A 12477-nucleotide genomic window follows, 5' to 3' on the forward strand; every position below is an offset into this window, starting at 1 on the left:
GTCACAAGTAATAGTACCAGTATTCAAAATGTGCTTGAGAAAAAGTGCAAAAGTATTGGCATAAAAATATACTTAAGTACTATAAGTAAAAGTAGTCATTATGCACAATGTCCCATTTCACAAGTTATCATTATGTATAAAATCCTTTGAAAATAGCCAAAGTAGGTCTGAAGTGGTTAATGTATGTTTTTTTAAAAATATATAATAATGAAAATCTACAAAGTAACGTACAACTATTGAAATGGGAAATACTCGACCCCAGCAGGATTTGGATATTGGGTGATGTCAGTTTAATTCATGTGAACTTTCACATTTAGTTTCACTTGCCAGCACTGCTGGGAAAAAAATTATCCTTGTGAATTGGAAATCTGAAAATTCTCCATCACAAAAGCATTGGTTGAATGAACTTTCCTCTTTATTGTACTCCTGAGAAGATCCTGTACAATGTAAGGAGAAAACCCGAGACCTATAACACAATTTGGGTCTCTTTTCTCGATATTTTGCCTTCATTAACTCCTCTTGGTTGAGTTGCTATTGCTATTACTGCAAAGGTTGTTGTAGTCAATGATGTTTATTGTGCCATTCTGGGGTTGGGGGTGGGTTTGTGGGGGAGGGTTGTTTTTTGTCTTTTTGCTTTCTTTTTTCTATTGTCTCTTTTCCTGTTTTGTTGTATAAAAATGTAAAATGGATGGATGTACATTGTAGCCTACTCTGTCAATAAACAAATCTTTAAAAAAAATAAGAAATGGGAAATACTCCAGGAAAGTAAAAATACCTCAAAATGTTACAGTACCTGCATGTAGCCTACTTAGTTACTTTCTACCACTATTTGTCAAATAACTATATAAAAAATGTTGGTTAGCTTGTTACCTGAGTGTAAAACAGTTGACTCCTCTGTGGAGTCACTAGATTCGATAGGTCACCGCTGTGTGTGTGACCGGGCCGTGTGTCAGTGTGTGTCAGCTGCTGTTTTTAGAAGGTCGCACGTCAAACGGTTGCCATGTTGACATGTCCTTATATGAAAAGAAATGTCACCACAGCGGGCCCGGGGCCAGCTGTCTGTAGATAGGGACGATGGGGGGGCAAAGCAGTGTCTGACTGTGTGTGTGTGTGTGTGTGTGTGTGTGTGTGTGTGTGTGTGTGTGTGTGTGTGTGTGTGTGTGTGTGTGTGTGTGTGTGCGTGTGTGCGTGTGCGTGTGCGTGTGCGTGTGTGTGTGTGTGTGTGTGTGTGTGTTGAGAAATGTGTTGACTGATGTGTGTGTTCCATCAGTGGTGGAAGGAGGAGGAGGCCTACTTGGATTTTTAGTCAAAGTAGGCTAGTATATAAACAGAGTATAACAGAGTATATAAAATACTCTGTTACAAGGCTTGTATTACACATTTTACTTGGTTAAAAGTGTAAACATATTAAATCAAAATATACTGTGACACTTGAGATTGTAGATCTGCTATTGTTATTTATATTATTTTCTTTTGGAAATGTTATTACATTTCTGAAATGAATGATTATTTGTCATTTTTTGTAGGAAATATTCAGTTTTGTAAAATAAACAAACAGACAACCCCATCGGGTTCTGACAAAGAGTTAAAAGATGACTGAAAAACTTTGTGTTAAAGAAAAGTGTATTTATTTCCCTTATACAGTCATACAGTTTCAAACAGAAAGCTTCTGCACAGCTGACAAAACATTCACTTCTATTCACACTTACAGTAGATTTACAACCCACGTCCATGTTGAGTTGCAACAGCAGATCTACAAGCTCCACGATGCATCACACCGCAACGCTTTGTGAGCTTGTAGATCTGCTATTTTGGAAAGTTTGGGGGAAATGTTCACCTATAATAACATGCCCGACAGGGTTGAAAGAGGTTAACATCACAATCCAACTGATTCCAGTACAGCTGCTCACAAACGTGTGATAAAAGACAATCCTGCCCTGGCAAAACATGATGCCATTTCAGCATAATATAATCTAAGATATTCAGTATGTAATGTACTGTATGTATCATTTAACCGAATGGAATGTGTTATTCTTTTTTACAGGATGTTTGCATCATCACAGCAGAACCGAGTTCTTCATCTCTATGTGTGTTCTGGCTGTGACAGAGAGCTGATCGTGTTCCGGAAGATTCACTGGAGTTTAACAGACAAGCAGAACAGCAGCTTTTCAGGTAAGTTTATTACATTCACCTCATACCCAGATTTAACCAGTTAAACCCTATATCCACAAGTTTCCCAGGGCGTTGTGGGCATCACTTCAGTCGATTTGATCCCTGATACCTGATCAAATCGACAGGAAGTGATGCCCACAACGCCCTATAGGAAACTTGTGAATATACTGTATGGTTGACCGGGGTCCCCCGCAGGACTCTTGGTCCGCTCCTCCTCCTCCCCCCCCCCCCTAAAACCAAGCAAATAGCCGATCTCACAATTAAATGAGAATGCGACACATTGTGAGATTGTAGATTCACCCCTGAATAGCATTAGTCTCTCCAGACAGACTGTTGCCTCACACAACTTTCAAATGCTTCCGCCTTACAGTCTGTACAACAGAAGTGCTCAAAGTCCGCAGAAAACAACCAATGTCCCTACTTCCGTTTTGTCTTTGCAATCACAAAAAATAAGCCCTACGGTAAATCAAATGAGTCAATGATAGCTCGCTTGTTACGTTGCCGAAATGGACAAAAATGTTTTAAAGAACGGAAATGAGATGACAGCTTCCTGTGTACAAAGTTTACGAGGTGGTGTTACAGACTATCTGCAGCATTGGAAGATTGTGGAAGAATTGTCAGGTTCTTATAGACTAGTTTCAAAGGAGCCTAGTTTGTTTGAGGACAAATTGTTTAAACGAAAAACACCAACGACAAAAAACACAAAATATCTTAAATTTGTACAAGCTTTTAACTTAAATAAATGAGAACCAAAGCCAAACGCCAAGCCAAACTGTATTTACAGTGACATATACTGCATATCTGACAGAGAAGGGATAAACATCATTCAAAACATCAACAACACAAACTTCCTCATACTGTACTGCCCTGTGTCCATGTTTGCACAACTCATGTATTAAAAGTCCTTTGCTCAAAAGATTCTTTTTCAAGCATTTCTGCTTGGGTGCAGTGGAAAGACGAGTAACATGACAAGATAAACAATGGACATTCAATCCCATGACACTAAAGGCTTTACCCCCATTAAGACCATTAATAACCAGAAAGGGGCAAGATGCATGTTACACTGAATTCATACCAGCAGCGCTAAGACTAGTCCACCACGATAAATACAATAAACTACGTGGTTTATAAGTGACAGGAGGTTATAAGTGACAGGCTGACACTGTGTGTCAACGTGTATGTCTGCTATCAAGACTTTTTCGGACATACTGGGGCAGCAGTGGCTCAGGAGGTAGAGCGGCCGCTTGGGATTTCCAGTTCGATCCCCGGCTCCCCCTGTGTTAGTGGTGGAAGTGTCCTTGAGCAAGACATTGAACCCCTAACTGCTCCCGATGAGCACCTTGGTGCCTTGCATGGTTTCCTCCGCCGTCGGTGTGTGAATGGGTGAATGCAATGTGCATTGTAAAGCGCTTTGGATAAAGTCGCAATATAAATGCACCATTTACCAAGTCGAAAATTGTGAAAACAAAGATTTATACTGGCAACTGTAGAGTGAAATGGATCAATATTGAGCAACATGATATGTTTGTAGGCTAAAATGAAAACGTTGTTTATAATCAAGCTGCAGGGACCAGTAACAGGCTGTCTCTACATCTCCCCTGCTCTGGTCAGCTGTCCTGATTGGACAGAGCAGCTGTGTGAGAATCAGAATCAGTTTTATTGACAACATCACATCTCCCTGTGTGAGGCCCTGGAGCAACCGGAGCTGTCCCTACACTGGGGATATGGCATAGAGTCAGGCTGTTTGTTTAGTTGTCTATCTACAGTATCTACAACTACTAGTTTAAAACTTTAACTTTCTCTACCTCCATACGGCAGTTAGTTTCTGTCCATTTCAAGTGTGTGTCTAGTCTACACCAGAGCCTTCTATTAGAGAGTTGCGCCAATGAGGGGTCAGAAACAGCGTCGGTCACGTGGTTCATGTAGCTGGAAATAGTGACAAGGAGCCGTCGACTTCAATGCATTCCATGTACTTCCGGTTTAGGGATTTGTCACTATTCGCCAATGTATGTGTATGGAGAACACCTGGCCCGAAGAAGTGAACGGAGTTGGCGTAACTCTCTGATAGATGGCACTGGTCTACACATCCAGCCCAGAGCTCCGGTGCTGAGTGGATCAAAACGACTAGCTGCGACACATCACACACAGACATTCAGGAGAAGTGAACGCACTCCACGCTTGTCTCTGGCAGTTTGTTTGTAAACGATGTATACATTTTAGACATTAAATATGCCATGTAGTTGCTCAGTCTTCATTAATTTCACATCAACAGCTAGTTTAACACTTTGTTACTACTACTTCTATAGCAGTGCATTTCTGTTTTATCTCGAGTGGTTATTTTAGAGCACTCTGATTGGGTGAACGATGTGTGCAAAGTTGAGGTTTTGTCAATGTTGACGCTAGGCCTACACTTTTTGTTGTCGAGCGTCCTGACGCTGTGGGAAAGCGTGGAGACGCTCGTCTACATAGACTTTGCATTGAAATTCGCTGCTCAGTTAGAAGGTGTTTAGTAAACAACATGTCTGAGGGACACTAATGTCATTTAATCACTTATTAATTTCTACAACCTTATTACTGTGAAGTGAATACCCATTCCAGGGGCATCATGTGATATAAGAATTATATTTGTAGTTATTATACAGTACTGCATCTGCTTTAATCTCCCTGCTCTTCTGCTGAGAAATGTCCTGTATATCCTGTGGTCTGGGAGGACACCTACTGGTTAACAGGTGGTACTGCCTGAAAGTCAATTTCTCCCCTGAGCAAGCAGGCAGGCTCTATTAACAGGTTCGAATCTGGGTAAGACATGAAAATTACAGAGAGCAGCTTAAATGTAAATGTCAAATTCATGTCAATTACACATAGTGCAACATGCTTTCATAGATAGATAGATAGATAGATAGATAGATAGATAGATAGATAGATAGATAGATAGATAGATAGATAGATAGAATGACTATCTACTATAGTGTATTGCACTGAAATGAACTGTAGGCTACTGTGTAAAAACGCCAAATTAAGAATTTATAAGTTATTATTTCAATAAAGGCATTTCTTAGAATTTCTCAGATATTTTAGGCAGAAATGGAATCAGACAAGCAATAGTATTGGGTTCTGTTTCATGTCAAGAAAATTCGACAAAGTTGCTTGTTTGGAGATTATTTTGAATTTTAGATCATGTTCTGCATTTTGATGGTTATGGTGTTAAAATGTAAAATATTCTAATATTATAATAAACACTCTAGGCTAGGGCTGGGCGATATGGACAAAATTGAATATACATTTCCCTTTTTTTCCTCCCAAAGTTTCAAAAACAGCCAATCTGCAAGCTTGCAGCCTGAGCTTGTAGGTCGTCTATTTTGGCTATTTTGGGACGTTTTGGAAAGATTTTTGAAAGTATAAAATAAGTCTAAAACCAGGAAAAGACAACACTTTTGCCATATCACGAAAGAATGCCATCCAAACTCCCAGATGATGTCTAGTCTCATATGACCATATACAGTATGGATATAATATGGATCTTAGTTTGAACTCATGTGTAGCTGTCTCCATATCGTTTCTTCCCGTCACCGATCAGCTGTGTCTTCTCACTGGATTTAGATGGCTGCTGGACCACTGGGGTGTCTACATCTGCACACGACAAGGACATTTTTGAAATACATAAAAAATATGCATATTTAGTCATTTTCTAAGTAAAACTAAATAAAAATGTAACTGAAAAAGTCTCCTCACGCACTAGAAGGACAATATCAGTCACCAGAAGCAGGGAAGTGTGTTTTCATTGAGTCTAGCATTCATTAGAAGGACAATATCAGTCACCAGAAGCAGGGAAGTGTGTTTTCAATGAGTCTAACATTCAATAGATGAATATCAGTCACCAGAAGCAGGGACGCGTGTTTTCAATTAGTATAACATTCATTAGAAGGACAATATCAGTCACCAGAAGCAGGGACGTGTGTTTTCAATGAGTATAACATTCATTAGAAGGACAATATCAGTCAACAGAGTTTTTATCCCACGATTTTGTAACCCATTTTCACCCAGTGCCAATGCCTAAGCTTGTAATCCTGGGCGCTACTCTCCCTCCGCCAGCCTGAGGAAAGCCCCCAACTGAGCTCATGCTTCCTTCAATGCATGAGGAGTGAGCAGGCCGGGGACGCGTGTTTTCAACGAGTTTAACATTTATCAGAAGAGCAATATCGGTCACCAGAAGCAATGGTTCTAACGTTCTTAACATTATCATCATTTACCATAACATGTCATTAATATTAATCCTGTCCACCCACCGGTGTCGTCGTTGCGAACCTCCTCCTCCAGGTCCTCTGGTGACAGGTTGCATTCTGGCTCCGCCCCCTCACCAGGAGGCATGGGCTTCAGCCGGCCACAGCAGCAGTTACAACAGCAACACAGACAGCAGAGGCAGTAACAGCCCGTCAAAATGCCACACACTCCAAATAGAGCCTAGACAGACAGACAGACAGATACAAAAAGTACAAAAGTATTGGCGTCAAAATATACTTAAGTACTAAAAGTAAAAGTACTCATTATGCACAACATCACATTGTGCATGAGCCTGGGGACCTACCAAAGACCCCTGGAGGTCCCCAGACTCCACTTTGAGAACTACCGACAGACACACGTGCACGCATACATTTGCGCGCACACACACACACACCCTCACGCGCACGCACACACACACACACACACACACACACACACACACACACACACACACACACACACACACACACACATGCACGTACGCACGAGCGTGCACACACTTATCATTAAACAAACAACAGTCTTCACAATGATATGGTTTCTCAAATCCTACTGTAGTTGTGGGGAAATGTGGCCCTCACAAATACAGTACACACACCTACCTTGGCCCACCAGGTGGACAGCATGAAGTAGGTGTTAACGTTCTCCTCTCCAAACTGCTGAGCGACGTACAGTCCCAGAGAGCCATAGGAGTCATAGATGTTCCTCTTGGTGAGATCGGCGAGGACAGAATGAGCGCTGTTCAGCTCCTTGAACTTGTCTGATGCCTCTGGGTTGTCTGGGTTCTTATCAGGGTGATACCGCAAGGCCAGCTTCCTGTACGGAGGTCAGGGGGTCAGTGGTGAACAGTGGTGGAAAAATAACCCACTTTTTTTTCTTATACAGTAGGTGGCCACTGGCCAGTGACTTTGTCCATTTTCCTTCCACACCTATTGGAGTGCGTGACCTGAGATGATGTTGGTTCGAATCCAGCACACAACACCAATGGTTTTGATAATGTGGATTGTGGAAGTTAAATGGTGGATTTATGGATAGGACTCTAAATGAACAAACATGTTATATCAGCAAAACGCATCACATTCTGTTTGTGTGACATGCATGATGCAAAGGTTTTGAACGTGAAACTGGCCAATGTCACTGGCCACCTACAGTAAGTAAATGTATCAATACTGCAATGTAGAACTACTCTGTTACAACTAGTAAAAGCACGGAATTCAAAATGTTCTTGAGTTAAAGTATACATAAAGTATTGGTGTCAAAATATACTTAAGTACTAAAAGTAAAAGTACTCATTATGCACAATATCCCATTTCACATGTTTCCAAATGTATAAAAAAATCCTTTGAAAATAGCAGATTACACCTCTGGTGGTGAAAGAAGTATACCCAATCAGGAAAGAGAACCCATCAATGTTATAGTGGTCCAGTTCTTTCTTTAACAATAATAATAATAATAACTTTGTTTGTATAGCACCTTTCATATGAAATGTAGCCCAAAGTGCATCACAGATAATAAATAATAAAGTAGGATGCCAGAAAAAAAATAATAATTGTCAAACAGAAACATAACTAAACAGTATAGTTACTTCAAGTCAAACTAAGGGAAAATAATACAAATTCATTCTTCATCCTATCATTCCAAAGAGTCACCCTGCAGACTGAAATGCACATACAGTATACGTTTTAGAGTAGGACACTTGCCTATCTTTTGTAGGGAGCTCTTATAAGTGTTTCCACAGACTTCCACACAATAATTAAGGTATGGTAGTAAAAGTGCACAACAAGGAGTGTATAATGCTTTTTGATTCAATATGTTCTTAGCTTTGCCCAAAATGTCAATGCTCCAGGCCATCTTAGAGCACAGATGTGGGGTCTCCAGCATAGCTTGTGGTCAAATATAACACCCAAAAACTTGTTTTCATACACCCTTTCTATCACTACATTTTCCACGAGAACAATTTGAGAACATTTTACGGTTCCCAAAGAGCATAAAGTTTAAGAATAATTTGGTTGTGTCGAACCATATTAACCACATCTACAAGTTGCTGCAGGTCATTCAAGGCATGTGATATTCCACAAATATCATCAATATATAAAATAAACCGTTTGGAGGCCAAGACTGACCCCGGACCACCACAGGGAATATTACCACACCTGGACTTATGATCTGTTTAAATTGATGCTGCTGTTAATAATACTGTTAAGTATATTCTGCATGCCTCTAATATTATTTTTGTTATTCTCTAATATTTTGGCATAATAATCCTTATTGCATACCCTCAAGTTATAACTGTGCGTGCTCGATCACTTCCAATTTCACTTGTTTATCCTGTATACTGTATGAGTTCTCTGATTGTATTTTCCATTGACTAAAGAGCTGGAGAGACAGGGAGATCGCTGTTACTGAACAAATACTCTATAACAAAGATTGCTATCAGAATCAATGTAGAGCCATTTGTATGGGAGTGACCAATATATGAGAATGTGTACAGCCTAACTGCATTTGGGGAGTGTATATGACTACTACTATTTGTATTATTATATATATTTTTCTAATTGTTGGTTGCTGGCTTGTTGTTTCTGTCTATTTAGCTTTTTGTGTATATGTTGTCTTATGTGTCCTGTATTGAGCACTTAATTGTTAAAAACAATACAAATATTGAAAGAGAATGTAAAGCTTTTTAACACTTATTTTAACAGAACTGTAACACTCACACCACCTTTAACCACTTGAACCTTATATACTTAGTTCACTGGCATTCTCTAGTATTTCCTTGATGAAAATAAGCAACCTACAAGCTCACAACGAGTTATGAGCTTGTAGGTTGCCTATTTTCTCAGAATGTTCACCCCAGAATAGGGACGTTAGGGTTCAGTTGGTTAATTAAAGGAGTAGTTCACCCAAAAAATTACTTATTTTCTATCAATTACACAACCCATGAAGCCTTGAATTCATGGAGATATTTTAGTTTGTGTTGCATTCTTAAGCCAATTTTTTTTTTTGAAGAGGTCCTCCTACTGAGTCTCCTATAACCGATGACCCGGTTATCAAAATGATTGGCTTAGGAATGCGACAAAAACGAAACAATCTCCATGAATTCAAGGCTTCATGGGGTGTGTAATTGACAGAAAATAAGTTGTATTTTGGGGTGAACTGACTCAGCCATTCAAACAGGCCAACATGGCCGCTACCTGTAGGCCTTCTTGATGTCATCGTGGGTGCAGGTCTTGTCCAGGCCCAGCACCTGGTACAAAGACTCTCCTGAGGTGGACAGAGTTCGCTGTCTGGACTCAGACATCCTGCCCACATTACCTACAGACGGACAGACAGACAGACAGACACAGACAATTGGCATATTATGAGACAATAGGCTCTATGTGTAGTGAAGTGCAGTGAGCTGGGATTGAACCCGAGGCTCCCACTCGCCAGTCTGACGTGTTACCAGTCATGCCAATAGGGCTGAGCCCGATTGGCAGGTCTTTTGCACGCCGGCCCTGGCTACTATGACTGTGGGGGCTACAATCACCCCCTGATCTTTGGAGCGCGTCCTCGCGCTTCACACTTCACGCCGCGGACCACCGTACACGACGTCCCTCATGTCCCTCACGCAAGGATATTACGCTCCTCGTCCTGCCGACTACGCCAGATTGTAGTGAAGTGCAGTGAGCTGGGATTGAACCCGAGGCTCCCACTCGCCAGTCCGACGTGTTACCAGTCATGCCAATAGGGCTGAGCCCGATTGGCAGGTCTTTTGCACGCCGGTCCTGGCTACTATGACTGTGGGGGCTACATATGCACAGCAGCCATGTTGGAAAGAACTGGTTTCAGAAATGGTTCCATTTGTTCACTCTCAAAGTTATGGGAGTCCTTGAAATGAAAAGGTTTGAGAACCACTGTGCTACACTAAATGGAACAGAGCCTTCATTAGAATCATTGGTAACACCTGTGAACAAAGTAAGAAGAGGCCCAATTTCTTTCCAATATGGCTGCTTAGAGCATAGAGCCTATGGGCCCCTGGGCACAGACTTGTAAAGGTCCTCCCTCCCACTGGTACACTGACGTAATTGTAGCTAACAACACAAACTACATTTACCTGTATAGCATGTCAACAGCATCAACAGTTCATACAACATAATAATAACCTCCAAAATAATATAACTCATGTGTCATTTATGCACCGTCTCATAATGTGTCGCCGAATCTGAAGAGAAATAGATGATCTACAAGCTACAAGCATGTGACTCTTTCTGAGCTTGTAGATCAGCTATTTTCCATGCATCACAGATTGTCTCTAATATGTGCAATCAGGCTTACATACTAGACACTCACTTTAATATCATGGTTTGGTTCTTGTGACATCTACAAAGTGAATGTTTAGGCTATTCTTCCAGTATAGGACTTTTGGGGTTCTGTTATGGACATGAATGACTAAGCCCTTTGACAAGAAATGTAACGTTATAACTGTGACAATTCATGTCAAGACTATATGGCTTAGGGGTCTCCTGAGCTCTTGGGCCCTGGGCAGAGGCCTGGTAGACCTGTTCAGTAATCCACTCCTGTCAACCTCCATTTTCTAAGCTATCTTCACCTGATACTTGGCTTGTCTGCCCTAACGCCCATGACGGAATTTTACACAGTTTACTAAAATAAGAATAAAAGTACACAATAATCAACCACACGCACACAGCAGCAGGTACCTGTTGGCCTCGGTGACCTCGTTCAGAACTCCGCCGACGTCTCGCTTTTGTGTTCCTGAATCCAAACTTATACAGCTTCTTCTTGGAGTGTTGGTTGGTAACTTTAGCGTTGGAGCGGCTTGGTGTTGGTTAGAGGTGGATCATCAAACATTCATCAGATGGGCTCTGGTTTCACACGCAGCACGGCACCGCATGCAGCCTCAAGACTCACCCTGCCGCTGTCACAACCAAACTGGTGACATGTCCAGTCATGGGCAGTGACTAGAGCGGGAATTGGGAGGTTTAATCCCCGGCTCCCCACGGGTTAGTGTCAAAGTGTCCTTGAGCAAGACACTGAACCCCTAACTGCTCCCGATGTGCAGGTTGGTGCCTCACATGGTTTCATTTGCTGTGTGTGTGTGTGTGTGTGTGTGTGTGTGTGTGTGTGTGTGTGTGTGTGTGTGTGTGTGTGTGTGTGTGTGTGTGTGTGTTTCTTGTTAGAACGAAGTTTAGACATGGGTTTGGTGATTAAGGTTATAATTAACGTTAGGGTAAGAATGGTCATCAGCATTAACCACTTGAACCCTAGCATCCCCAGTGTAGCCCGAGGATACGATCACCTTCCTAAAGGTCCCATAAGAATACGATCAACTAAGTATAGGGTTTAAGTGGTTAAGTGACAGCGACTCAGGCAGTGTAACAGCACAAAGTACCGTTAATAATTTAATTTAATTGAATAATAAATAAATCATATTATTGAATAAATTATGCTGAAATGGCAAAACAGCGACCTCGCTGGAGTCACAGTATTGTACAGGTAACCAATGTGAGTGTAACAGGTAATAGGGTTGATTGGGTTTCAGCCATGAGACGCTCCGCTAGCTGTATTGTTGTTAAGGAGAGGAGGTTGCTGTGGCAACCTGTGGAGTAAGGAGGGGCTTAAAGGGACAAGATAAGATAAGATAGGATGAGATAAGATAAACGTTTATTGATCCCTGTGGGAAAATCCAGGTGTCGTAGCAGCAATAAGCACAGGATACTGTAGGTGCAGGTAAAAAAAAGAAATAAAATAACTAATAACTAATAATAACTAATACTGTTTCTGACTATATCAAGAAGCCTTGTTCCAATAAAAACCTGGGGGCCTGGGTCAGGTGGGCCGTGAGGATATTGCAAGTGGGCTCCCAAATAATCGACAAAACACAAAAACGTGATAAAAAATGTGTGTTAAAAAAAAATGTCTTTAAAACCGTGAACATTTTGTTTTCATTGTGATACCGATAAACAGGAAGTTACAGTATACTAGGCTAGTTCCATTGATCCAACACAATCAATCGATTGATCATTC

The 12477-nt window shown here is 41.1% G+C and overlaps 1 protein-coding gene across 1 annotated transcript; it reads right to left on the reverse strand.

The window, feature by feature from the left end:
* Window positions 1–5704: 5704 nt before the first annotated feature.
* Window positions 5705–11242, reverse strand: dnajc5b (DnaJ (Hsp40) homolog, subfamily C, member 5 beta; the record flags this gene model as incomplete). The annotated part of the gene is made up of 5 exons (XM_080440370.1): window positions 11151–11242; window positions 9645–9765; window positions 7056–7269; window positions 6459–6633; window positions 5705–5802 (listed from the first exon to the last, which is right to left on the reverse strand). Exons 2-5 carry the CDS (start codon window positions 9749–9751, stop codon window positions 5705–5707), a joined length of 594 nt encoding a protein of 197 aa, XP_080296496.1. The 5' UTR covers window positions 9752–9765; window positions 11151–11242.
* Between the last annotated feature and the right edge of the window lie 1235 nt (window positions 11243–12477).

This window comes from Gymnoscopelus braueri (assembly GCF_963280865.1).
Source record: "Gymnoscopelus braueri genome assembly, chromosome: 10".
Lineage (NCBI taxonomy): Eukaryota > Metazoa > Chordata > Actinopteri > Myctophiformes > Myctophidae > Gymnoscopelus > Gymnoscopelus braueri.